At 45.5% G+C, this 26,263-nt stretch overlaps 1 protein-coding gene and 1 pseudogene across 1 annotated transcript in view; both read left to right on the top strand.

The window, feature by feature from the left end:
• The first annotated feature begins 2,977 nt into the window (after positions 1 to 2,977).
• On the top strand, positions 2,978 to 3,107 carry LOC116897380 (annotated as a pseudogene).
• A 2,998-nt stretch (positions 3,108 to 6,105) lies between these two features.
• Positions 6,106 to 26,263, top strand: part of Ocln (occludin) — a 47,258-nt gene continuing 27,100 nt past the window's right edge. The window contains exons 1-4 of the mRNA XM_032898729.1: positions 6,106 to 6,268; positions 17,178 to 17,294; positions 18,748 to 19,426; positions 23,919 to 24,080. Coding sequence (XP_032754620.1) covers positions 17,245 to 17,294; positions 18,748 to 19,426; positions 23,919 to 24,080 — 891 coding nt within the window. The 5' untranslated portion in view covers positions 6,106 to 6,268; positions 17,178 to 17,244. The remainder of the gene's footprint in view (positions 6,269 to 17,177; positions 17,295 to 18,747; positions 19,427 to 23,918; positions 24,081 to 26,263) is intronic.

The following is a 26,263-nucleotide window of genomic DNA, read 5'->3' as shown; positions in this document are numbered from 1 at the left end:
TTTGCTTAGTTAGGTGTTTATTTTTGCTGTGCTGGGGCTCTACCTCAGAGCTCTTTCCCGGGCTCTCTGCGTCAATCCTGTGTCTGTAATAAGAACTCCCGCATGTGACTGTGCGGTCAAGCCCTCGGTTGGTGAGAATCAAAGTGAGCTTCCCTTTGCAGGCTCCAGCAGTTCCTCAAACCAAACCAAACCAAACCAGACCAAACCAGACCAGACCAGACCAGACCAAACCCAAAAAGAGCAGAAAGTCTGCCTTTGGGAGTGAGGCTATGATGGTGAAACTGAGAGCTGTCCTCGCCCACCAGCTATTTCATGCCCATCCATACGCATTCCTAAAGCTAGATTTTTTTTTTATGATAAAGGTTTTTATTATTATTACTTCTTAAAGTTTGGAGACATAGAAGGTCAACCACCCTATGAAGTTAAAATCAGATTTGAGAGCAAAATATTTGCAGTATTTGGTGAGTGTTGATTTTATATTCTCACCTCTTTTGAACTAAAAGTCTCAGGAAGGGGTGGAGAGACAGTTCAGTAGTTAAGAGTACCTTCCTGGTTTCGTGGAAGACCTGAGTTCGAGTCCCGCTGGCCCACATGGGAGCCTCCCGTTGTCTGTAACTCCAGTTCCAGGGGAATCTGATGCCTCTGGCCTTCACAGGCACCAGGCTCAAACGTGGTCCACACACATACAAGCACTCGTATGCATAAAAGATTAAAATAAAATGAATCTTTTAAAAGAAGAATCAGAGCTAGATGGATAACTGGTACTTAAGAAATTAAGAAAAAAGTCAACTTGATTCTCTTTCTCTCTGCATTATTCCTATAAATCCAAAACCATTTACTTCGTCCTCAGAGGATAGCGGCTCACTCCAATCTTAGGAAGCGATTCTTCTTGCCAACATGCCTGCACAAGGTCTCCCACCATCAACAATGCCTGTGCGTCCTGGTGTGTGAAGGCTTCTTTTCAGCCAGGCAGGGTGGCACATGCCTGAGCTTCCACCATTGTCGGGCAGAGGCAGGAGGGCTGTGAGACCCGAGCTGGCCTAGGTTACACTGCAAACCTCTGCGGGGATGGGGCTGACAGGTGGGGGAAGAGCTTGCAAAATATAAAATTCCTACAAAGGAATGCATGAAACACACCATCTAATAAACAATTATATGGTCAACAGCCATGTGGAGGGAACAAAAGCCTACACCTAAGGGTAAACGTGGAATGCTGATCAGCCATGGAATATTGCTTAGAGATAATAAGTAGTCCTTAAAACACAGCAGGACTGGTAAGAAGGTTTTTCAGCTCAGGAATCGGGTGGCCAGTGACTGAGTCCTGGCTTAGCAGAGAACTGGAATAAAGGAGCAAGCCATTTGGAACCTTTGCCTTCCGATACCTAGAAGCGGGGAAATAGCAGTCCACACGTTCTGTGAAGGCCAAACTAGAAAACTCACGTTGCAGAAAGCACAGGGCCTGGCGGTGGTGGCGGTTGTTAATGATCCTTCCTGCCAAGCTCTAGCTCAGGTGCTGACAGGCATCCACTCAGCTCTCTGGTGTCGCCAGGGTCCCTCCCTCCCAGGAGGATCTTGCTTCACACAGAAGCATTGAGCAGCTCGTAGCTTACTCACCTAGAACAGGTCTCCTCTGAGAAGCTGTCCCACAGATTCTGCCATAAACATGTCCGAGGAAGCTGCCTTGTGCTGACAGGGTGCCGCCCTCCTTATTACCAGTTGGCCATAATAGAGGTCTTTCAAGCCAAGCCGGCAGCCACTCCAAGCTGAGGTGCCCTTAAACAAATACCAGACATTGAATTTGCTCGCTAGACTGGCACAGTGGAGTGGAAATATTTTAATCTCCCCTTCTTTTCTTCCCTCGATTTAAGCCTGGAAGAGGAATGTGCTCCCTTCATAATGGCAGTTGGCGAGCTTAGAGATGCAAATGGTGCTTGGAGGCACCTTGGCTTTGGGGATATGGACTAAGTATTACTCCATAACAGCTAATGTCTTCTCCACCAGAATGGTTTTAGGGAGATGACAGACAGCAATGACTTGTAACTTTATTGAGATGCGTTTGATTGTCTCCGAATACAGCATGCTTTTCCAAATCATAACAGGTTACTAATTTTATCTATTTTTATTTTTCATGCAATGTTGAGCATAGAGGGCCTCGTGAATAGTGGCGAGCACCCTCTATTCCTGATTTTCTCTCTACAAACCATATTTATTTATTTTCCCTGTGTGTTAATGCCCACATTCATGCCTGGGCTTGTGTGGCAGTCAGAGACCAACTTGTGGGAGTTGGTTCTCTCTTCTCACCGCGTGGGTCCCGAGGTTGGGGGCAAGTACCTTAACTCAGATACCTAGTAAGGTGCAGGCTATTATGAGCTACGAGAAGACCTGTCACCTCTCCCATCTCTGTTTTACTTTTTGACGGAGAGGCTCACTAGGTTACCTAGGCAGGCCTTGAATTCGTGATCATCTTGCCTCAGCCAGCCTCCAGAGCATCTGAAGAAGGTACTATTTATTATGACTCCAAATGTGGTGAAGGTTTTACTAAGGGGCAACACTGAGATCTGACAGGGTTTCTTTGTGTAGCCCTGGCTGTCCTGACCTCAGTTTGTAGGCCAGGCTGGCCTTGAACTCACAGGGATAATAAGCATGCCTCTGTCTCTGCCTCTGGAGAAGTGGGATTAAAGCTCTGCTCTTGGCTTTTTGGTGTTGTTGTTGTTTGGCCCTTGTTTTTAAATCTTAGTGATTTGAAAAAACAAATCTACTTACTGGTCCTCTAATTAAAAAAAAAAAAAACTTACGGGCTGGAGAGATGGCTCAGAGGTTAAGAGCACGGACTACTCTTCTAGAGGTCCTGAGTTCAATTCCCAGCAACCACATGGTGGCTCACAACCATCTGTAATGAGATCTGATGCCCTCTTCTGGTGTGTCTGAAGACAGCTGCAGCGTACTTATATATAATAAATCTAAAAAAAAAAAAAAGAGCTTTGTGCAGTGGCAGTATCATAATCAATGAGGTTTATCTGAGGCACGATTACTGCTAATTAAAAAAGAGAAAGGAAATTACTTTGCTACAAATTATGACGGCATTCTTTAGCATCCAACCTATTTTGTTTTAGTATCGAGGAATGATGTGCTTAAGGCTGGGTTTCTCTCTAGACACTTTAAATCACTACCTAGTCAGCACAATATTAACAGCGGGGGATGGGGTGGGGGATGGGGGACACACGGGTTTAGACCACAGTACGCAGTATCTTAACAGAAAACACAGGAGGCTGACATTTTTCACAATGAAAAAATGATCACCTGTCGCCAGTTCCCTATGGCTCTGCCTATTTTCTTAAATTCTGCATTCACAGTAAGTAGTCACTAGAAGGCTGCTCTGCCATTGCTCTGAGCAGGGTAAGCACTTAGGATAGTTACTGGCTGGGAATGTAGCTCAGTGGCAGAGCACGGGCTTGAGCGTGCACAAGGCACACACTGGGAGAACTGGGGGAGGAGGAAGAGGAGGAAGAGGAAGAAGGGAGGGGAACGCAGGGAAAGAGGATGACGAAGAGGAAGAAGTCACCTTCTTGACAGAGTGATGTGCACAAGTACATAGGAGGGCGTGGTGCACCTGTAATACGGCACTGGGAAGACGGAGGCAGGAGGACTGTAAATTAGAATGACTAAGTTTCCTTCAGATGTAAGGTGCCTTTCTGTCCAAGTTTAGGGTGGGACTAGGAAAAAATATTATATGCATATTACCATCTTGAAGTGGCAAAAAATGTTTACTCGAACGCTTACTCAAGAGTTTTGAAAATGTATGTTCACACTAAAACTTACACGTGAGTTTTCGCAAATAGTAGTCTTTATAATAGCCCAGAAGTAGAAACAACCTCGATTTCCAACAACTGGTAAAAGGATAAATAAAATGTGGTATAACCATGCAGTGAAAGATTGGTCATTAAAAAAAAGTAAGGTACTGAAAACATGGGCCAACATGGATGAACCATGAAGAGAGCATGCAAAGTGACAGCCAGATGCTGAATTCATGAATGGTATTACCCACTCATATAAAATGACCAGAATAGGCAAGTCAACAAAGATAGAAAATACACTAATAAGTCCGGCAGTAGTGGTGCCTGCCTTTAATCCTAGCACTTGGGAGAGTGAGGCAGGTGGATGGATTCCTGTGAGTTTGAGGCCAGTCTGGTCTACAAAGTGAGTTCCAGGGCAGCCAAGGCTGTTCCAGAGAAACCTTAGGGGTTGGGGAAAAGAAAGAAAGAAAAAAAAAACTCAGGGCTGGAAACAGAAAACGACTATTAATACCCATTGGGTTTCAGATGAAAATGTTCTGGAATTAGAATACGATGGCAAAAGTTATACAACCTTGTGACTGCTCGAAATATTAAATGCACACTTTATTTTAAAATATTTTAATTAAAAATTTTATTTTAAGTGTATGGGTAATTTGCTTGCGTGGATTGTCTATGTACCACTCCCGAGGAAGCCACACATGTATTGTGTGCCTATTCCTGAGGAGGCCAGAAGGTGTCATACTCCCCAGAACTGGAGTTACATCTGATTATGAGCCACCATGTGGTGCTGGAAATTGAACAGGGTCCTGTAGAAGAGCGGCCACTGCGTTTAGCCTCAAGCTATCTCTCCAGCCCCTGACAGAACACTTTGGTGTGTGAACTAAGGATGGAACCCTAGGGCTTCAAGCATGGCAGGCAGGTGTTCTGGGGACAAGATGCACCCCAAGTCAATCTATATTTATTTATCTTTAAATAGGAAAAATAATACCACCACCAACACCACCAAACCTTCTATGAGACCCTCTTCAGAACAGGGCAAAATACATGATAATATAATATTTAGGTGTTTACAAAAATGTTTCCTTGTATAATTATAATCTGAGGTGGAATGTTTGGAAATATTAGCAATCTGACAGCTGACGTTAAGAGGATTAACCCGTCTTCCTTAGGGTTAATATCAATTTATTCTGCATCAATCAAAAACTATAGTCACATTAAAGTAATTATAGTAATGACTTCATGAAAAATTACTAATGAGATTAACGATCTATTAAGGCTGTCATTTAAATCTTTACTTCCAGAAGTACTGAATTGCGCTTTAAGGTTTAATGCAAAGGAGACCACACCTGTAGTTACTAAAAGGTAGACCGGAGCAGGGGAGAGATCAGAAATGTATTAGCAATGCAGACATTCAGGATTGGAACACAAAAGCAGGGCTTACGAAATTTAAATTCTCATCTTAGGTGCAGATAGTTAACTTACAAGAACTAAAATCTCTGTATGTCAAGTACAATTAAAAAGAAATACAACACACGCACACATGCACATCTACAACAACAGGGTATAGGCAGAGTAAAAAAATACAGCCCTTAGCAACCAGAATTGAGTTTGTTTTTTTGAGCCAAAAAAGAATGCCGAAACGGTTTTAAATCTCTTCAGAGTAGCCTCGATCACATCATAGTTACATTTAGTGCCTGCGTGAACGAGGACTTTGCACACATCTACAGTAACCTCCTTCCATTTTTTTTTCTTTTTTTTTCGGAGCTGGGGGACCGAACCCAGAGCCTTTCGCTTGCAAGGCAAGCGCTCTACCACTGAGCTAAACCCCCAACCCCATCTCCCTTCATTTTAAACGAGCCCAGAGGATAGTCTTTTCCTGAATCCTCTGATTCGGAAGGTGCTAGTAATGAGCCAGCACTTCTGGAAAAATGCCCACTCTTTTTCGCTGGAACAAGCATTTGGATACTGCTTTCCCTCAAACATTTAATCAAACCTGGCAGCAGAGCACAGTAGGGAGAGGACTCAGTTTTTCTTATCAGCCTCCTGGCGCCCTTGGACCCTCTCTAGTAGTACTACAGCTTCCTCTCGACCTGACTCTCCCTCTCCCGGAACCCACAACACCCCCACAGGGGACCTGAAGCAGGCGGATCTCTGAGCACACCCAAAATGGTCTGGGATCACCCCCTTGCTTCCACGATCCTGGGACACCCCCTTCTCCAGCCAAAGTCGGCGCTGTTCCTTTAACTCTGCTAGCTCCGGGTGGTGAGCCCTGCCCGGTGCTCCCGCCTCCTCCTCCGCCGCTCCCTCCCCCTCCCATCGGAGTTTCAGGTGAATGGGTCACCGAGGGAGGAGGCCGGCCACGCCACACCTCGTCGCCTGTGCCCACCTCCCGGCCCTTCTTTCCTTAGACGACAGCGGTGGAGTTGCGGGAGAGAGATCCAGAGCCTGGAGCAACGCGGCTAGGGGCGCAGCAGGTGAGTCCCTAAGGCGCACGGCCCCGGGCGGGTTCCGCCTGAAATTGGTGCGCATGCCCGGGGTCAGGGGGTGGGGGAGGCGGAGGACGGTCCTCCCTGCTCAGTTGAGCCGTGGGCTGGCGTCGCGGGCGGCAGCAGGTGCACCGGCAGGTGAGCACCCCGGGGTTCCGGCCGCCCAAGTGGGTGCGAGGCAGGTGCGGTGCCCCGGGTCCTCCAGGGCGACGCGCCGGGGCTGGGAGGCGAGGCGCGGGGAGGGCGCGCGGAGCTAGTTTCGGTGGCAGTTTCGCCCTGGACTCGGCTCTCACGGAAACCGGAGAAGCGCGTGTTCCTGAGCGCAGCGTGGGAGCATTTGGGGGCTCTCTCTCTTTCTCTGTCTTCTAGGACTCGCGGGCGAAACCTTCTCCACCAGAAATGCCCGAGCAACTTTATGCTTTTACCCAGGCGGGAGTCTCGGGGGGCGGATCCAGCGCTCAACTAGGGCGCTGGAGATCTGTGAGCTACTTGGGGTCTCCAGTTAGGGCTGGAGCTGGGCGACGCAGGGCGACACAGATCCCTGTGGCCCTCATGGTTTCCGCTCCTTTGGGTAATTCATCCCAGGAGAGGAGACCGGGGGTCCTCTGCTGTGTCCTCGGAGACTTGGAGTATGTTACCATGGCTATTTGGAACAGGGGGCGGTGCGTGCGCCCTTGTTGATTTCAGCTCTCGGGTGTTCTTTTCGAATGAGGCTGGATTTCGAGGGAAGCTGTTCCCGCGATGGAGTCTCATCCGTGACCGCGGGCCGGGGACCTGCCCCGGGGCAGGACCTGCTCTGCTGCCCGGCTCTGGCCCGGCTGCTCCGGAGCGCGGAGCTTCCGTGGGGCGCACAGTTTCGGGGATCCGCAGCCTGCACAGGCCGTCCACTTTGCAGAGGTCCCGGGCAAAGTCGGCCCCGCGAGTCTAGCAGCGAGTGGCCTGCCTCGGAGGAAGTATGCAGGGACAAGTGGGTGGGGACCAAAATGGCCTCTGCATCTTGGCCCTGAAACAACTCTGAGCCCCTTTCGTCCCAGGTGGAGTGACTGAACGCCAGCGGGAGCGGAGGTATCCTCGGGCCTGCCCGGGGCTCAACGGGCAAACTGCCACTTAGGGGAATTACCTGGGGCGGGGAGGAGGCAGCTTTCCAGGGAGGTTCGCTTACAACTGGTGTGTTATTGGGATCACCGGAGGGCTGGAGAGATGGCTCAGCGGTTAAGAGCACCCGACTGCTTTTCCAGAGGTCATGAGTTCAATTCCCAGCAAGAGAGATGCTTTCTGTGGTTTGGTTCGTTGTTCGTGCGTTGTTCAAGTACACATCCCTGAGTATAACAGTAGTTCCTTTGCACCGTATGTATAAATCTTAAATTTACACTGTTGGTGTAAAACTGTTGGTGGTTTTCTTTGGGTTTATCTGGTTGTTGGCCCTTCCTTTGTTAGGCAATGGGGTGGCGAGGTTAGCCAGTTTGATTTAGGCGGGGAAGGGGTTACTCCCTCCTTTTTCCCGCAGCTTCCAGGCAATTTAGGAAGAGGCCATACCTCCTTGTATGAGCATCTTTGTTAAAGGTAAATCCTACCAGAACTCTATTTTAAAGGTTGGGGGAAGGGGAGGTAGCCTAAGGTTGGAATCTCAGCAAAGTTTCAAAAATCTACAATAGGCAGGACACGGAAAATTTAAGCCAACTAATAAGAGTCGTTAACTGTAGAGAACGTCAGAGAAAATACCTACTGTAGCGAGCCCAGGGAATTGTCAGACCATTTGTGTCACTTCCACCTGTAAAATGGAGATTACTGTGTATCATTTGCACATTGAGCAATTCTGCACATTGGGAAATACAATTCAGGGCTCTGCTCTTACAGCTGAGTTACGTTCTCTCAACCCCCCCACCCCCACAAGCAAACTCATATTTTCTTTCTTTCTTTTTCTTTTCTTTTTTTTTCCCCCCGGAGCTGGGGACGAACCCAGGGCTTGCTAGGCAAGCGCTCTACCACTGAGCTAAATCCCCAACCCCAGCAAACTCGTATTTTGGATTTCAGTCTTTCTTGGCTATTGTTTGGAGCACCAAGGCTTGTTTGTTTGTTTTATTTTGTGTTTGTTTTGTTTTCTTGCGTCTTGTAGTTTGGGATAGGATCTTTTATTCTGCTTTTCTAAGAAGCTAGAAGTTCCGCCTGTGTTGTTGACTTTCCCCCTTCCATCACATATATAGTAAGCATAGACTTTGGCTGACCCCAATCTGATACATTTACTGTTAATTTGTGTAGTTTAAGATCTTCATGGCCGGACTCAAATCCCAGCTCATTAGCATCATGGAGCATCACCCTTATTAACTGAGTATATGATGCTAAGGGCCAGCAGAGTGACCAGGGAAGGTGATGGTCACGTCATATGTGAGTGTTTGTGGAGCTCTCGTGTTCCACCTGGGGTGGAGATGGTGAAGTCTGAGGTCAGGTGTGGAAGAGAATTACTGAGTGGTCTGGAGACCCTGCTGAGGCTATGTTTGAACAGTGAATTGAACTTGGTGGATGTAATTGGCAACATCAAGATCCTCATTGGGAGGCGGAGCATAATGTCTCAAACTGTGGGAGGCAGAGGATCTCACAGATGGATTTCTGTGAGTTCAAGGTCAGTTTGGTCTACAACGTGAGTTCCAGAACAGCTACAGCTCCATAAGGAGATCCTGTCTCAAAAAGAAAAGCTGTAGTTTGGAGGTTGGCGAGATGACTCGGTGGTTAAGAATATATGCTGCTGGGGCTGGAGAGATGGCTCAGTGGTTAAGAGCACCGACTGCTCTTCCAGAGGTCCCGAGTTCAATTCCCAGCAACCACATGGTGGCTCACGACCATGTGTAATGGGATCCAATGCCCTCTTCTGGTGTGTCTGAAGACAGCTACAGAACTCATATAAAATAAATAAATAAATGAATCTTTTAAAAATATAATATATATATGCTGCTCTTCTAGAGGGCCTGGGTTCAATTCCCAGTAACCATGCCCAGCAGCCCACAGCTGCCTGTAACTGGGAGATGGCTTAGTGGGTAAAGCACTCGCCAGCAGGCCTGAGGACTGGATGAACCCCGCACGGAGGGAAAAAAAACACCAAGGGTTGCCTCTTCCTCACATACCCTGAGACTCGAGTGCAGATCAATTAACACAAATGAAAAGGCCGTCTTTGGAAGCTGGGACTCAGTGGCACAGTGCTTGATTAGCACGCATAATGTCCAAGGTTCGGTTTGGGGGAGGGAGGGGGAGTTCTACCTGGGGTTTCTTCATTCTAGAGAGAGATTTTTTTTTTTTAGAGATTTGTTTTAAGTCTTACTTTATGTGTCTGAATGTTTTGCCTGTGTGCATATATGTGCATGCACGTCTGTGCCTCTTATTGGATTACTGACACCGGAGTTAATGGTTGCGAGCCACTATGTGAGGGCTGGAAATTGAACCCTGCTCTTCTTCGAGAGCATCGAGTGATTTTAAACTTGGAGCCATCTCTCCAGTCCCTAGAGAGAAACTCTTTATGTTTTATTGTTGTCGTTTTTTGAGACAAGATCTCTCTGTTTACGTGGCTCCAGCAGTCCTGGAACTTGGCTATGAAGCCAGCCTGTCTCTCACTCACAGAGAGATCCACCTGCCTCTGGGATTAAAGGTATAAGCAGTTATGTGCAACTATACTTAGCTTTAAACACAACACACACACACACACACACACACACACACACACCCCACACTTGGCTAGAAATGGGAGGTTTTCTGTGTAACATGTTTTGTAAGGAACTGTTGGAGTTCCTTTTCCTCCTTCCGCTACTGACCTAGCTGTGTGTCTCTGGCCCTGCTAATCTTTTTGCTCTGCTGATGAAAGTGGCCAATGGGCCCCTTAGACCAGATCCTAGAGGTCTTTTCACTCCTCACTTCCGCGTTCTTTCAGCAAGTGCTGCTAGGCCCTACTCTTTAGCTGTTGGCAGTGAATGAAGCCTTGTCCTAGACTTAGGGACCTTGAAGCACCATCTCTTAAAATACTAAGTAACTTCTGCTTGAGCCAGGAACTCAAATGGTTATTGGTTATTCTTGGAGGGGGTGGAGTCAGGGCCAAGGAGGGGAAACTTCCCAACTTTGAGATGAAATCCGACCCCGTGGTTTTGTGTGTTTTGTTTTGTTTTTGTTTTGAACCATTTCTAGGACTACAAAGACGTTCTTAAAATATTTTCAGGGCTTTTAGGGTAGCCTAGAAGGACATTAAAAGATGGCTAGTTCTCCAAGTCAAGTTCTCCAGGACAAGCATTTCCTGTTTTGCAATTATTTTTTCTAAAAATAATGTTCTAAAAACATTTTGTTTTGATTTTTTCTTTTTTTTTTTTTTCAAGATCCCGAACTCCGGGATCTGTACCTAGGGTGGAACCTGGTGCACTCATTCAGGTTTTTTTCTTCTTTCCGTGTTCAGTTCCGTGTTCCTTTCAGGTTCAGTGTTGGGGATGGAATCCAAGGCCCACTGAGCATTCCTAGATACGAACGCTATTTCTGAATGTTCTCTTAAGATTTAGATCCCCTTTGCTAAAATTCTTACCAAAGGAAATGCACTTTTTGGCAGGGATGGGGAATGCGCCTCTAAGAACACCTAATGAACACTGCCGGGCCGGGTCCCCTTTATCCCGAATAGTCATATGGACGTTGATGAATTAAGCGGATTACTCATTTTTCCAGATCACCCCCACCAGTCTTAGTCCTTCAGTTTTCAGGGAGCAGGCGTGGCGAATCCTTTGTGCTTCTGTCTTTATTTGTTGCTTCTGGGTTTTGAACTCAGGGCCTTATGATTGCCTGCCACTGAGCTAGCTGTACCAGAAGCCAGGAGTGTGCATTTTTTTTTTTTTTTTTGGAGCTGGGGACCGAACCCAGGGCCTTGCCCCTAGGTAAAGCGCTCTACCACTGAGCTAAATCCCCCAGCAGGAGTGTGCATTTCTAAATGACTTATTCCTGCTTTCAAACACCGCAGCACCTGAGCACTTACCTCGCTCACCTTTCCGGTAACCACTTCAGGTAGGAATGCATTTGCTTCTTTTCTTTTTTTTTTTTTTTTTTTTTTTTTTTTTTTTTTTTTTTTTTTTTCGAGCTGGGGACCGAACCCAGGGCCTTGTGCTTCCAAGGTCTACCACTGAGCCAAATCTTTACCCCCCTGCCAAGGTCCCGTCATTACTACTTTTGACAGAGTCGTTAAGTCACGGTAGCCCAGAGAACCTGAAAGGTGTGTGAGCTCGTAAACAGGGCGGATGGAACAAACACGTTTCTTCAAACACAATTTGATCTTGCCGAGACCTTGCACGTTCTAGATGGATTCCTAGCCCTTGGGTTATTAGTTATTCTTTCCAGTGTTTGGTCAGCTGCAAATCTGGATAACCTTGTCTGCGGTGACCACTGCAGACCTCACTCCAGGTGAACATGAATGCTCCATTCTTTGTGCTAATTAATTAGATGCTGTTATTTGACTACTTGGGAATCTGCCCAATGCTTCAGTTGTCCTCCAGATTCACTGGATTCCTTCTCTGTGCTCTTGGCCTGGTAACCTCAGAAGAGGAACCAAGGTGTGGCAGGAGCTGTTAAAGTCTGCTACGGGAGGAAACGTGACCACCAAGCCACCTCTCCAGCCGTAATCTAGTTTTTAATAACTGATTCTGAGTCTGGAATTAGGGGATAGTCAGCATTACCCACCCCCTCCTGCTTCTCTCCCTCCTCTTCTTCCTCCTCCTCCTCTTTCTCCTGCCCCCCTTCTTTTTTGAGTCAGGGTCTTACTGTATAAACTTAGCTGCCCTAAAAATTGTTCTGAACCAGGCTATCCTTAAACTCATGGATTTTTCTCCTGCCTCTGTCTCCTGAGTGTCAAGATTAAAGGTGGACACCACCACACCTGGTTTGCCTTTTGTATGAAAAAAAAAAAAAGTTTATGGGCTGTAGAGATGGCTCAGAGGTGAAGAGCACTGACTGCTCTTCCAGAGGTCCTGAGTTCAATTCCCAGAAACCACGTGGTGGCTCACAGCCATCTGTAATGGGATCTGATGCCCTCTTCTGGTGTGTCTGAAGACAGCGACAGTGTGCTCATGTACAAATATAAATAAATAGAATCTTTAAAAAAAGGTTTATATACTAATGTGTAGATGTGTGTGGTAAAACATGCGCTGTGCACCATGGGCATGCAGGTACCTGAAGAAGCCAGAGACTGTCCGATGCCTGCGACTAGAATTATTGCCCTTGTTGCTTGGTGCCAGTGTTGGGAACCAAACCCCCGTCCTTTGTAAGAACAGTGAGCGCTGTACGTGGCTGAGCCCTCTCTCTAGCCCCTGGCACTGTAAGGTGGACTCAGACTCTAGGCAGCCCTACTGCCTCAACCTCCAAGTACCAGGTCAACTCACTGTGTGGCCCACACAGGCCTTGGCCTCATGGAAATCCTCCTGCGTCAGCCTCCCAAGTGCTGGACTTTCAGAGTGGTGTGCACCATGGTGGACGGGCTTTGGGAATGGTCTCGAGTGACTGAGTCATAGGTGTAGAAGGTCTGAGATTCCTTAAGTTCAATATTGTCGCTGTTTGACACTCAGTCTCAGAAATGAGGTCTCACATTCAATAGTGTTTACAGTTTCTACTTAATGTTCTTTTTCCAAGCATCGTTTAGGAAGCCATCTTGACTCTTGTCTCTCACAGCCCCACGTGGGTTTACATCACTCATGTTTGTATTTAACATGAGGTGAAGAAACTGACAGTGCGCTAGTCACAGGGCTGCATACACTGGGGATTTATACCTTTGTTGGACATTGGTGATGTAAAAGCTGAGTTTTTCCTCCTGGCCCCACGGCCCCAGAATAATAATTCTGAGACTCAAAATACATTTACAAACACCTTTCCAGTAAGCTCTGCTTGGATCTCCTATTAGATCATAACTTGATATCCCATTTATTCTAATCTAGTTATGCCACGTGGCTGGTTATATCTACTCAGCTCCCATCTTCTGTCCTCCTGGCCTCCTCCCTGCCTTGACTCTCTCCCAGCATTCCATCTTCCTGCCTGATGTCCCGCCTTCTGTTTTCCTGCTTTCAGGCCAATCAGCATTTTATCGACAGATGCTGCATCCTATAGTACACAAGAGATTTTTCTTTACCTGGGAAAGTGGTTTTAAAAAACAAATGACCACCAGGAAGTACCTTAGTTGGTTCCTGGCCCATTACTATCTTGCAGTGTACCTCAAGAACCACTTGTCTTAAAAACGTTGATGGGCTGGGATTTAGCTCAGCGGTAGGCTTAAAAAAAGGCCCTGATGCTTCCAAAAAAAAAAAAAAAAAAAGTGGTGCCGCAGGCCTTTAATCCCAGCACGGGGGTGGGGAGTAGGGGGTGAGGAGGTGAGTTATGGGGGGGAAGCGTGGGGGGGAGATGGGCAGAGTTTCAGGCCAGCCTGGATGACAGAGTTGCCAGAGCTACATAGAGAAGCCCTGGCTTGAAAAACAAACAAAACAAAACCCACAAAATGAGAAGTTATCTTTGCTCGGTATTTGTGTTGATACTACCTGGACTTTTGTTTTTTGAGGTTTTTATCTAATACACAGAGTCCTCTTCTGAGATTTGGAATCAACTATTTAATGATGTGGAAGAGAATTACTGTGTAGTTTGCACATCACATATTAAAAGTCTAAATTGATTTAATGGAGCGGTGCAGAATTGGACAGACTTTATTTGAAAGCGAAAACAAATTTCGATTTAATGTACTCAGATCCTAGACCTTGCTCCAGTGTCTCTTGGAGGTGACACTTTGTTAAATTGTCCCGGTAGTTTTTCATTGCCTTCAGCCTGAAAGCACACGGGGGGAGGGGGGGGTTGCAGGCAGTGTCCATGATCCAATCTGATTCATGTAAATGTTGAGCAAATATTTGCACATCTACCTTGTGCCAGGTGCTGTTTTAATCAATGAACAACATGCAAAACCTCCTGTTCACATGAAGTTTACCTAGTGGAGCTAAAGTTCTCTTCCTTGCTAATCAGTTACTAGTGTTGCCTGGAAAGAAGTTACTGCTGCTTGCGTATACTTTACCTGAGGGGCAGGAAGTGCTCAAAGCTGTAAGACAGTGTACATTCGTCGTTCATTCACTTGCTAATTCGTTTATTCCTTTGGTCTTTCCATCTTCCTTTCATTTATCTTCTGTACACATTTGTGTGCACACCATGGCCTGTGTGTGTGGGTCCGAGGACAACTCAAAGGTGTTGTTTCCCCCTCCCTTCATACTGTAGGTTCTGGGGATTGAACTCAGTTCCTCATCCTTGGCGGCAAGTCCCTTTACCTGCTGAGCCATGTCATAGGCCCTTTCTTGGCTTTTCTAACACTGGATTTTCTAGAATAAACTCTAGCTTTTAGTTCTCACCGGTTAGTATATTTCCAAAAGATCTCTTAGGTGCCAAGGAGTCACCTTGGACCAAGGCAGATCATGTCCAGATTCGCTGCTTCATGGACGTTAACACCAGTTGTCCACTGCAGGAAAGCTAGTATATGAAATGAAATTCACCTAAAGCCTCTGATAGTGGAGAGGACAGGAAATAGGGGGCAGGTCGCATCTCAGTGGCTCTCTGGCTTTGATGCATGTTACTTCCTGTGTCTTTCTGGTCCTTTCTGGGTTTGTAAAGTCGATAAGCAAGGTGATTTGAGTGTGAATTGGAATTTTATGGAGAGTAGCTGGCTCAGGGGTAGATGCCCAGTGCTGTTGCTCTCCTCAGCCTGTGCCTCATTACTTCAGGGGCTTCGCCGATGCAGCTCCTAGGTGCCCTCTTTTGCCTCTTCATGGTCCTAACTCAGTCACACTTCTGCTGCTGAGAGGAGAAACTCTCACCAGACTTTCAAAGCACTTTGTACTCTCAGTATAGTCTTTGTTTTAATAGGTTACCATGTCCCTATATGGCTTCCTCTCTGACCCATAAATGAGCCCCAGCCCCATGCATACTAGCACTTAGCCAGCCTGGATGCCCGTCCTTCCTTCCAACGCACTGCTAGCTAATGTTCTTCATCTTCATGGCTTCCCAACTTATCCCTTGCCACTCTTGGTCACGTCGTTCTGCCTGAAGTACGTAGTAGTAAGTACGTAGTAAGTAGTAGTAATAGTAGTAATAGTAGTAGTGGTAGTAGTAGGTGTGTGTGTGTGTGTGTGTGTGTGCGTATGTGTGTGCGTATGTGTATGTGTGTGTGTGTGTGTGTGTGTGTGTGTATCTCATGCTTCCACAGGCTCCTCTGTGCAGGGGTCCTCGTTAATAAGTATGTGTTGACGGAATAAAATGCCCTTTGAGGTATTCAGAGAATTCTAGAACGAAAATACTCCGCTTTTCACTCAGGAAAGAACTTTTTGATGCCTGTTTCACGTTTTTCCTTTTTTGTAAAGATGACATTTTTGGAGAACTGGAGAACCGGATAAAAGAATGAGATGGGTTGAAATCTCACCATCCACATCTACATTTTGCAATCACTTTTAGTAAGGACGTGCTTTTTAAATTAGGGTATGCTTTAGTTAGCTCTGAAGGACCGACAGGTGCTAGGCTCCAGTGCCTTCTCATCCTACACGAGCATTTAGAGGCAATAGGAAACTATTTATTTTCCTTTTAGTTCTGAGAATTGAATCTAGAACCCTGGACATTGTAGGCAAGTGTTCCACTACGAATCGTCAGCTTTTTGTTTTGATTTTGAGAAAGGGTCTTACTGTGGTGCCTAGGTTGGTCTCTAGCTCCAAATCATTTTGCCCCAGCTTCCTGAGGAGCTGGAATTTCTGGTATATATCATTGTAGCTGGTATTAAAACTTTTGTTCTTTGTTTCTTTTTTTTTTTTTTTAAATTTAAGGGGCTGGAGAGATAGAGGGCTCAGTGGTTAAGAGCACTGGCTGCTCTTTCAGAGGACCCAGATTCAATTCCCAGCACCCACATGGCAACTCAGAACTGTCTATAACTCCAGTTCCAAGGCATCTGACACCATCACTCACACACACAAACACACACACACACACACACACACACACACACACACACACACCATACACGAAGGCAAAACTACCAGTGAACATAAAATAGAAGTAAATCATTAATCTGTGTTGTCCTGCCCACCCCCCACGATAGTGGCTCATGCCTTTAATTCCAGCACTTGGGAAGCAGAGGCAGGCAGATTTTTAATTCAAGGCCAACCTGGTCTACAGATTGAGTTCTGGGACAGCCAGGGCTGCACAGAAACCCTGTCTCAAACCAACAACAACAAGAAAATAAACAAATGAATAATTAAATAAATATATAAAATATTTAAAAATTGTTTAAAAATTTAAACATCTGTGTATATGTGTGTATGTGTCTGTATATGTGCATGGCACACATATGACGTTGAGAGAACATATGACAACATATGAAGTTGGAGTTCTTCCCTTTCAACCTCTGTGTTCCAGGGATTGAACTCAGGTCATCAGACTTGGTGACAGACACCCTCCCTACAGTGCCATTTTGCTGATCCCAAATAGTTAATTTTATGAATAAATCCTTCCCTCTCTTCTCCCTTTTTTTTTCTTTTTGAAACAAGATCTCATGCTAACCTCGAATTTATTTGTTTTTCTTTGTGTGCTTTTGTTCTTAGTATTGGCTATTTATTGTTTCCCCCTCTGTGTGATGGAAGGAGGTGAGGTTGTCGTTACTGTAACTCAGAATTACAAGTTGAAAGACACCTGTGTGCCAGGGCCATGCACAGTGTGGTGCTGGTCCCAGGAGAAATGCTAGATTTTCTGTGCGTAAGGAATTGACGGGTTGTTACGTACAGTGGTGTTGGAGTGAGTGGGCGTTTGGAGATTGGAGTCTCACATTTCTCTGCTGTGAACTCCTCTGCCTCAGTAGCGATTTCACTGTCCTACTTTTGTTGCTCAGGTCTGCTTGTCTTGGGAGCCTTGACATCTTGTTCATCATAAAGATCAGGTGACCAGTGACATCAGCCATGTCTGTGAGGCCTTTTGAGAGTCCACCTCCTTACAGGCCGGATGAATTGTAAGTAAATAAAGATTCCTTTGCTCTTTTCTCTTTTTTTTTTTTTTTTTTTTTTTTTTTTTTTTTTTTTCTTTTTTTTTTTGAGAGCTGGGACTGAACCCAGGGCCTTGCGCTTCCTAGGCAAGCGCCTACCACTTTCCCCAACCCCTTTGCTCTTTTTCTTATATTTTGGTTGTGAGCCTAGCATTTAATGGCTGAGCCGTCTCTCCAGGCCTCTTTCCTCCTGGGGTCTGTTGCATGTAAAAGAAACTTCTATCCATTAAGTATTTGTTTTTAGAAATTAAGCCAAGGGGGTAGGGCTGTTGTTCATCAGCAGAGCCCTAGACCCTTCCCCAGTTCTGGAACCCCACCTCCCTCCGACCCAAACACACCCCCCAACACTACCTGGCACTTACGGCCTGGAACATGGCCCAGTTAGTAGCGTGTTTGCCTAGCATGCATGAAGCTGCCTCCCTGAGTTTGATCTGTAGTGTACCACATAAGCCATACCTTACTCCCAGCGTTTGGGAGGTGGAGGCAGGAGAATCATGAAGTCAGCTGTATAAGGAGACTGAAGCCAACCACAGGAGATCCTGTTTCAATATTGTAACAAGATTAAACAAGGGCTGGAGAGATGGCTCAGAGGTTAAGAGCACCGACTGCTCTTCCAGAGGTCCTGAGTTCAAATCCCAGCAACCACATGGTGGTTCACAACCATTTGTAATGAGATCTGATGCCCTCCTCTGGTGTGTCTGAAGACAGCTACAGTGTACTTATACAAAATAATAATAAATGAAATCTTAAAAAAAGAAAAACAACAAGATTAAACAAAAAAACCCCACACCCACTATGGTGGTGCCTTTTTTCTCCTTTTCTAACTTTTGCCTCTCTACTGCCAAGCACAATGTCCACCTAAGTCAACCAGGCACCTCCAGCAGTCAGCCTTCAAAGAGTTGATGAACGAATGTACTTTCTGATGTTGAAGAGTACAACAGCTAGGAATTAATTGGACTAGACCCTGAAGAGGCTAGTGTGGGCATTGCGTTTTTACCTTGTGCCACAAGGGTAAAAGAGTTTGATACGTTGTTCTAAAGCTGGGTCCCTCCATATGCACTATGGTTGCTCCAAGTGCTGGTAGTGGAACTAAGAAACCTAGGGCTTACTAGACAATACTCTGCCATTGAGTTAATAGCACCAGCCCCATTAGCTGACATTTTACGTATTTCCAGATGATCCTTACACGGGGCACATTTTAGAGACCCTTTGCCCTTAAATGTACTAGAACAGTCACCGTCAAATACGTTTCCCAGAGCAGCAGTGTCTGTATCAGCTGGAAACTTGATCCGCTTCAGATTTGCTCTCCTACGGAATCGGCAACCCCTCTGCAGTTCAGTGGGTTTAAAATGGCTTCACCTACAAGGCTAATTTTATTCCAAGCAGTTTTTAACTTCGGGTCTTTGTATTCCCCTTTCAGCAAACCCAATCATTATGCCCCAAGCAATGACATGTATGGCGGAGAGATGCACGTTCGACCAATGCTCTCTCAGCCGGCATACTCTTTTTACCCGGAAGACGAAATTCTTCACTTCTACAAGTGGACATCGCCTCCAGGGGTGATTCGGATCCTGTCTATGCTCATCATCGTGATGTGCATCGCCGTATTTGCCTGCGTGGCTTCCACACTTGCTTGGGACAGAGCCTATGGAACGGGCATCTTTGGAGGAAGTATGAACTACCCTTACGGCAGCGGCTTCGGTAGCTATGGAGGTGGCTTCGGAGGTTACGGTTACGGCTACGGTTACGGCTACGGAGGGTACACAGACCCCAGAGCGGCAAAGGGTTTTCTGCTGGCCATGGCGGCCTTTTGCTTCATCGCTTCCTTGGTGATATTCGTTACCAGCGTCATTAGATCGGGAATGTCCAGAACGAGAAGATACTACTTGATCGTGATCATAGTCAGCGCAATCCTGGGCATCATGGTGTTCATTGCCACGATCGTGTACATAATGGGAGTCAACCCGACTGCCCAGGCTTCCGGATCTATGTACGGTTCCCAGATCTATACCATCTGCAGCCAGTTTTATACTCCTGGAGGCACTGGTCTCTACGTGGACCAATATTTGTATCACTACTGTGTGGTGGATCCCCAGGAGGTATGAAGAGGTTTTTTTTTTTGTTCTCCCCCATACCCGGTCTTCTCTCCGTAAGATTAGAGACACTCAGCTAGGATATGTAGACACTCAACTAGAATAGTCAGTATGGGAACATTTAAAAACTATGTCAAAAAAGACTGAGCTGTCCTTGTAGCAAAAGGAGTAGGCGCGCGCACACACACACACACACACACACACACACACACACAAATATGTCAAAGCCCTACTTCAAAATGTTGGGTGGGGAGTGGATGTCATTGCGGGGGTGGTGGTGGATGTCATGTTAAGCCATAATTAGCATTCCATTATCAATACCTATCTAAAGGATATCTTGGTGATTTGTTGTGTAACATCACTACAGTTGTGGAGTACGTTCACCGTCTCCCCAAGAAACTTCTGTGTCCAATAGCCGTTGTTCATGTTTTCATAACCCACCCTGGGCAGCCGCTAATCTTCCTAGGTTTGCTTGTTCTCTGGTATTTCATAGATTTTTATAGGATATCATCTCTTGTGGTTGGCTCCTTTCACTTAGTATGAATTTTTATTTTCTTTTTTTCTTTTTTTCTTTTTTTTTTTCTTTTTTTCCGGAGCTGGGGACTGAACCCAGGGCCTTGCGCTTCCTAGGCAAGCGCTCTACCACTGAGCTAAATCCCCAACCCCTAGTATGAATTTTTAAAAGGTGCGTCTGTGTTTTCATCATGTCCAAGTCCTTTATTTCTTTTTATTGATGAGCGATCTAAGAGTATATTGTCACATTTTATTGACCCATTGGTTTGTGAACGCCAAGGGTGCTTCTGATGTTTCTGTTACTTACGCTTTTATGATCTTTGATGCGAGAGTGTTTGTGTGACTCTTGAGTTGTGAGTAAACCTATGGGTAGAGGCGATGAGCTGCTTGGTGGTTCTCCAGAAGTGTGTGAGGGTCCTAACCTTTCTGTTTCACCTCCAGAGCCTGTTACCGTTGGTCTGTCTCATTCTGGTCGTGTTGATGGCTATGAAGTGATCCTTTATTCTAGGTAGCTTTCTCTGTGCTTGTTTTTAAAGTAGGGTTTTGCTGTGTATCCCAGGCTATCCTTGAACTCTCAGCAGTCCCGCCGAGCATTCCGAGCGCCTGAATTACAGGCCTGCTGCCCTGCGTTGGACATTTGTCATCATTGGATATTCAGAATTTTACTTTTCTATTTGGCCTATTTTAAACCTTTGTGATATGCATACAAGTCTGTATCAGTGATTGGCAATCATTTCTTGTTTTGCTATCACTCTTTTTTTTTTTTTATGATATTCTTTACACAGAACTTGAGTTTTGTTAGACTCTCATTTGTCTGGTTTTTCTTTTGATATTTTCTGCTTTTGGTGTCTCATCAAAGAAAGTAAAAGTTGCCTTTTTTTTTAATTATTTCCCCATCTTTGGAGTCAGGGTCTTATCATCGTATAGCCCACGTTGACCTGGATGTTGTGATTCTATACAGCATCGACGTTTTGAGCTCTGTAACCAGAGGCAGGTGAACTACAACCTTCCCCGCTCCACTACACTTTCCCCATGCCAGTGTCCAGAGTGAGTTGACTGTATGGATGATGGATATAGCTCACTGGTGGAAAGCTTGCTTATCACATATGAGGCCCTGGGTGAGAAACATCTGGGGTTGCCTACGGATCAGTGGGCAGAGTTCGGTCCCCAGATCCCATGCAAAGACTCAAGCATGCTGAGTGTGGTTCCCTGACAAACAATCTAGCTGAAATGACAAGCTCTAGGTTCACTGAGAGACTTTCTTTTTAAAAAAATGAGGGGTTGGGGATTTAGCTCAGTGGTAGAGTGCTTGCCTAGCAACCGCAAGGCCCTGAGTTCGGTCCCCAGCTCCGAGAAAAAGAAAAAAGAAGAAAAAAAAATGAGAATGAGGTGTAATAGAGGAAAACACCTGCTGTTGACCTTTGACCTCCTCTCACAGATAGTCACGCACATGTGTAGGCAAGTATACTCATGTGTGCACACAAGGGACTGCACTCTTGCATGCATCATACATACACACACACACACACACACACAGGGGCACACATAGGTCATACATCTATACTTCTGTCCTTATGACATACTATATACTCTCTTATTTTAGCATTATAGTAAGTTCTGAAATTGTGAAGCACAGATTCTCTAACTTGGGTCCAAATTATCTCGACCAGATTCTTTATTTCTTTGAATTTCCATATGATTTTTAGGGTTGTCCTTTAGGGATAGCCCTTGTGCATTGTAGGATGTGTTGTAAAAATATAAAAAATGAAAAAAGGTATCTTTTACCCGCTCTATGTTCAGCACCGTGGTGCCCCAAGATATCTGCTGGATATCTTAAGTCTCAGTCAGCAAAGCCTCTCACCTGCTCTGCTCCATCCCATATCACACTGCCAAAGGCCTCTCTCTGAGCCTGGCAGCAATCTCTCTACCTATCTAGTTCCCAAGGCAGGTTTCCATGCCAGAAACACACATCCCAACTCTGTGGTGGCCCAGACCAGCCACCCCACACTCCCTTACACTTAAATCTACACATGAAAGAACACACAACACAATAACCTTTGGCCCAGTTGATAAGATATACTTGTCCACCTAAACATTCAAAGCCATCCATCCCTTAAAACACATCCATCCCTTAAAAAGATTCATAACAACCTACAAAGGTACAGCGTGGAATCTTAACATCACCCGCCATATTGTCCTGTCACGTCTTCTCTCCCTCTCCCTCCTGTCTCTTCCTCCTTTCCATTCCCGTCTCCTCTTCCTTCAAACTTTTTTCCCGCCCATTTCCTTCTCGTCCAATGACAGGCCTCCTTCTATCCTGTACCTGCCTCACCTGTGACATCATCCCACAAGGATTAGTTTTAGTTTTTGCAAGCCCACGTGCTAGGACTTTGAAGAGTTGCCCCAAATCTGTAGGTTGGTTTTGGGGAGTCTTGTCATCTTTGGAATTGTACATCTTCCAGTCACTGAACTGAGAGCCTCTTCCCGTTTTCTTCAATGGATTTGGTAGTTTCCAGAGTGTCAGTACCTTTTGTCCAGGTGATTCTGTGTGCTGTGGGGGTAAAACCCTACCTTAGGGAACTGTGATTCATCTTAATTACATTAGACCACAAATACTGCTGCTGGGTTTTTTTTCTCCTCTTGACTCAGGAAATCTCGTTCTTTTTCCTCAGTGATTCACCCTTTCGGGTTAGCCTTTCTCCACTGACTGCCTGGCTTTATTTTGAAGGTGGAGTGTTTCCCTCGCTGGTGTAGGTTTTCAGAGCGCCTGCTGCCACTGTTCAGACCTGTCTGGTGGGCGCTGAGAACTGGCAGAATTGGTCTGTCTAACTCACCACATGCCCGTCCCTCTTAATCCGCTGGCTACTTGAAACCTGTATTCTTTGCGAAAGGATGTCGTTGTGAGGTAGACCAGGGGGGTGGGGGGGACTCCTGCTCCCCTCGAGTGTGTAACCAGCACTGGCCACTGACAATGCATCTGCCTGACAAAAAACAGACAAACTCGTTAGGTCAAAGGAATCATTCATCATTCACTCTAATTTATAGGTCAGTTAATTCACATCTCTCTCATTTATGTTAAGATAGATCCCCTATGGCCCCCAAAACTTAACATTGTAAAAAGAATTGCCAGGCATGTGTCGTGAACGGGGTTATAGGTATGATTGAGTATCTGAAGCTACTTCTGAAAATAGCATTTTAAAAAACCCTTTAGAAGTAAGACTTCGAGGCTGTCTAATCCTAAGAGATAGGAAGATCAAGAGGTTGAAATCACCTTGAGCTATCTATAGAGTGTCTGAGGTTAGCCTGGGCTACATGAGGCATTGTCTAGGAAAAAAATAATAAAACAAAGGGGCTGGAGAGATGGCACAGTAGGTAAGAGCCCTGGCTTCTCTTGCAGAGACCCTGGGTTCAATTCCCAGCACCTACATGGCAGCTCATACCTGTCTGTAACTCCAGGTTCAGGGCATCTGACACCTTCACACAGGCATTCATGCAAGCAAAACACCAATGAATATACACACACACACTCACACACACACACTGATAAACACACACACTCACACACATACACACACACACTGATAAACACACACACTCACACACACACACAAATTGATTTCATTAATTTACTGGCTATTTTTACTTCTTTTCAGCAGCTCCTGGGGTACACATATTTCAGAATTTGCTTCTTCTATTGTGAAATGGGGTTCCGATAGTTCAGCAGGGTTTGAGTGCTGAGTCACGTGGAATGTGTTCTTTTTGTTTATGTGCACCCTGCCTCACTCTATCTGTGTTTTGCTAGCTTTAGTCTAGTTGGCGTGGGTTAGTTTTATGATAGAACTAATCTGTGACAATTTACTTTTAGTTTTATACTCATTGAACTACAAGTGCTCAGGCCCTTCGGTAAGGGTTTTAGTTCCTAGAAGGTAGATTTCAATTAAAGCAATTAAAATTAATTATGTCAATATCTTTCATCCCCTTTTAGGCTATAGCCATTGTCCTGGGGTTCATGATTATTGTGGCTTTTGCTTTAATCATTGTTTTTGCTGTGAAAACCCGAAGAAAGATGGACCGGTATGATAAGTCTAATATTTTGTGGGATAAGGAACACATTTATGATGAACAGCCCCCTAACGTGGAAGAGTGGGTAAGTTTAAATAAAACAAAACACTTTTAACTCTTAATTAAATTCTCACCTTTATTAAAATCTCCCCACTTTTTTGTACTTTGTTAAACGTCATGCTTAGAATCTTTGTATGTTGTATAAATTGTTTGTTTTTAAGATTTATTTATTATATATGAGTACACTGTAGCTGTCTTTAGACACGCCAGAAGAGGGCATCAGATCCCATTACAGATGGTTGTGAGCCACCATATGGCTGCTGGGAATTGAACTCGGGACCTCCGGAAGAGCAGTCAGTGCTGTTAACCACTGAGCAATCTTCTAGCCCTTTGTTTTTGTTTTTGTTTTTTTTCTTTTTCTTTTCGAGACAGAGTTTCTTTGTGTAACAACCCTTGCTGTCCTAGAACTTGCTCTGTAGACTAGGCTAGCCTCAAATTCACAGATATCCTTTTGCCTATGACTCCTGAGAGCTGGGAGTGTGCACCACCATATTGGGCCAACTTGTTTGTTTTACTCGGAATGTTTAAAAGGTAGGCCAGTGGAAATTGCCTCATTAAAGGATAAAATCATTTCTGTTTTCAAGGATTAGATCCAGGCTGTGGAAGGAATACCTCCTTTAAAAAGTCACAAAGAAAACTTGGCCTTTGCAGAATGCAAGAACTCCTCCCCTCTGCTTTTCTTTCTTTACTGTCTTGGAGGAAGCACTGTTGCCTGTGTGGTGGAGGCAGCTGGGGTCAAGATGGGCAGAGGCATTGTGGGAATGGCCACTGTTGGTAACCTCATTGATAGCAACACGGTCAGTCACAGTGACTCACTTGTATCCCATTTCGCTTATCAAATACTTGAGTGTGACAAAGACAGAGGTTACAGAAGTTTCTATTTTAGGAGGGAGGGCAACACACTGTGAATCTCAGAAGGCTTCCGTGTGCTGTTCTCTTTTTGAGAGTCTAGGAATCCTTTAAGAGCACCTGAGCAGGGAGTGTTACCCAACCCTTTAGAAGTCTGTGGAAAGAGACTTTGTTTCTATAGGGATGCTGTGAAAAGCAGGTATAGAGACTTGGTTTCTTTTTTTTCTTCTGTTTCTTTCTTCTTTTCTTCAGTACCGGCTACGGGACCCAGGGCGCAAGGGCTCTGCCCCGGTGCTATGGCCCTAGGTTTTATAATGGCCACTTTTTGTTTTGAATCTTTGTGAGTCTGTGTTTAGTAGATTGTGTGGGGGATGTGTTTGGACGTGTGTATTCCTGCTCGTGAGTATAGGCATGTGCACTTGCCACTGGCCCTGTGTAACTATCAGAAGACAACCTGGGGGGTTGGCCTTATCTTCCACTTTGCACTTGCCAAGCCAGCTGGCCCCGGGGGCTTCCTAGGATGCTCCTGTGTCTGCCTCCTTGTTACTAAAGAAGAACTCTGATTACAGACTGCTACTGCATTTCCCTTTTGCCTGGGCTCTGGGGATCTGAACTTATAGGTTCACAACTTCAAGACAAGGGCTTTACTGTGTAAGCTATCTCCCCATACTCCTGTACTTCCTGCTTTTGAGATAGGATCTCCTTAAATTGCTCAGGCTGGACCTGAACTCACTCTGTAACTAAACCAAGTAGCCAGGATCCCAGGCCTTTAACATCTTGCCTGGTTTTAGCCAGACTGATTTCTTGCCATGAAAACTAATTGGAATTCTGGACCCTGGCTGACTCTAGGTTAGGGTCGTTGTGGCCACTGGCACTGGGATAAAAGAGGGCTTCAATCTTTTAGCTCTAATGCTCGAAATGCCTGAGTTTTTGTAGGAAATCTACAAGCTTAGATGAAACTTCTAGTTAGTGAAGGAAAAAAAAGAAGCCATGTTAAGAAATGGAGAAAGGGCGTGGCTTACCCTCTGCAGAGTGGCCGGTGCTGTTCCCCGCCTTCTGTAGGAGGTCACTTCCTCTGTGAAGTGTGAGCTTTGGGGGAGTGTTTTCTTTCGACCTTTAGCTTCAGGCGAGGCCACCTGTAGATAGGACAGTCCTTTGTGGACCGTGAGTAAATGTTTTGCGGAGAGTTTCTGGGTGTGTCAGGTTTTCACTGGCTGCCAGGATTTGTTTACTTACGGTTTCGAGAGGCTTTAAAAAGATAAATAAATAAACCAGCTCAGGGGAGACCAGCACCAGGGATGCTGGAGACACAGGGAACTTTGGCCTCTCACCTGCTTTACTGTCTAGAAGGTTTAATCA

The sequence above is a fragment of the Rattus rattus genome, chromosome 3 (genome assembly GCF_011064425.1).
Source record: "Rattus rattus isolate New Zealand chromosome 3, Rrattus_CSIRO_v1, whole genome shotgun sequence".
In the NCBI taxonomy this organism is placed as follows: domain Eukaryota; kingdom Metazoa; phylum Chordata; class Mammalia; order Rodentia; family Muridae; genus Rattus; species Rattus rattus.
The sequence above is the reverse complement of the archived record's forward strand: the minus strand, read 5'-3'. Positions and strand labels throughout refer to the sequence as shown.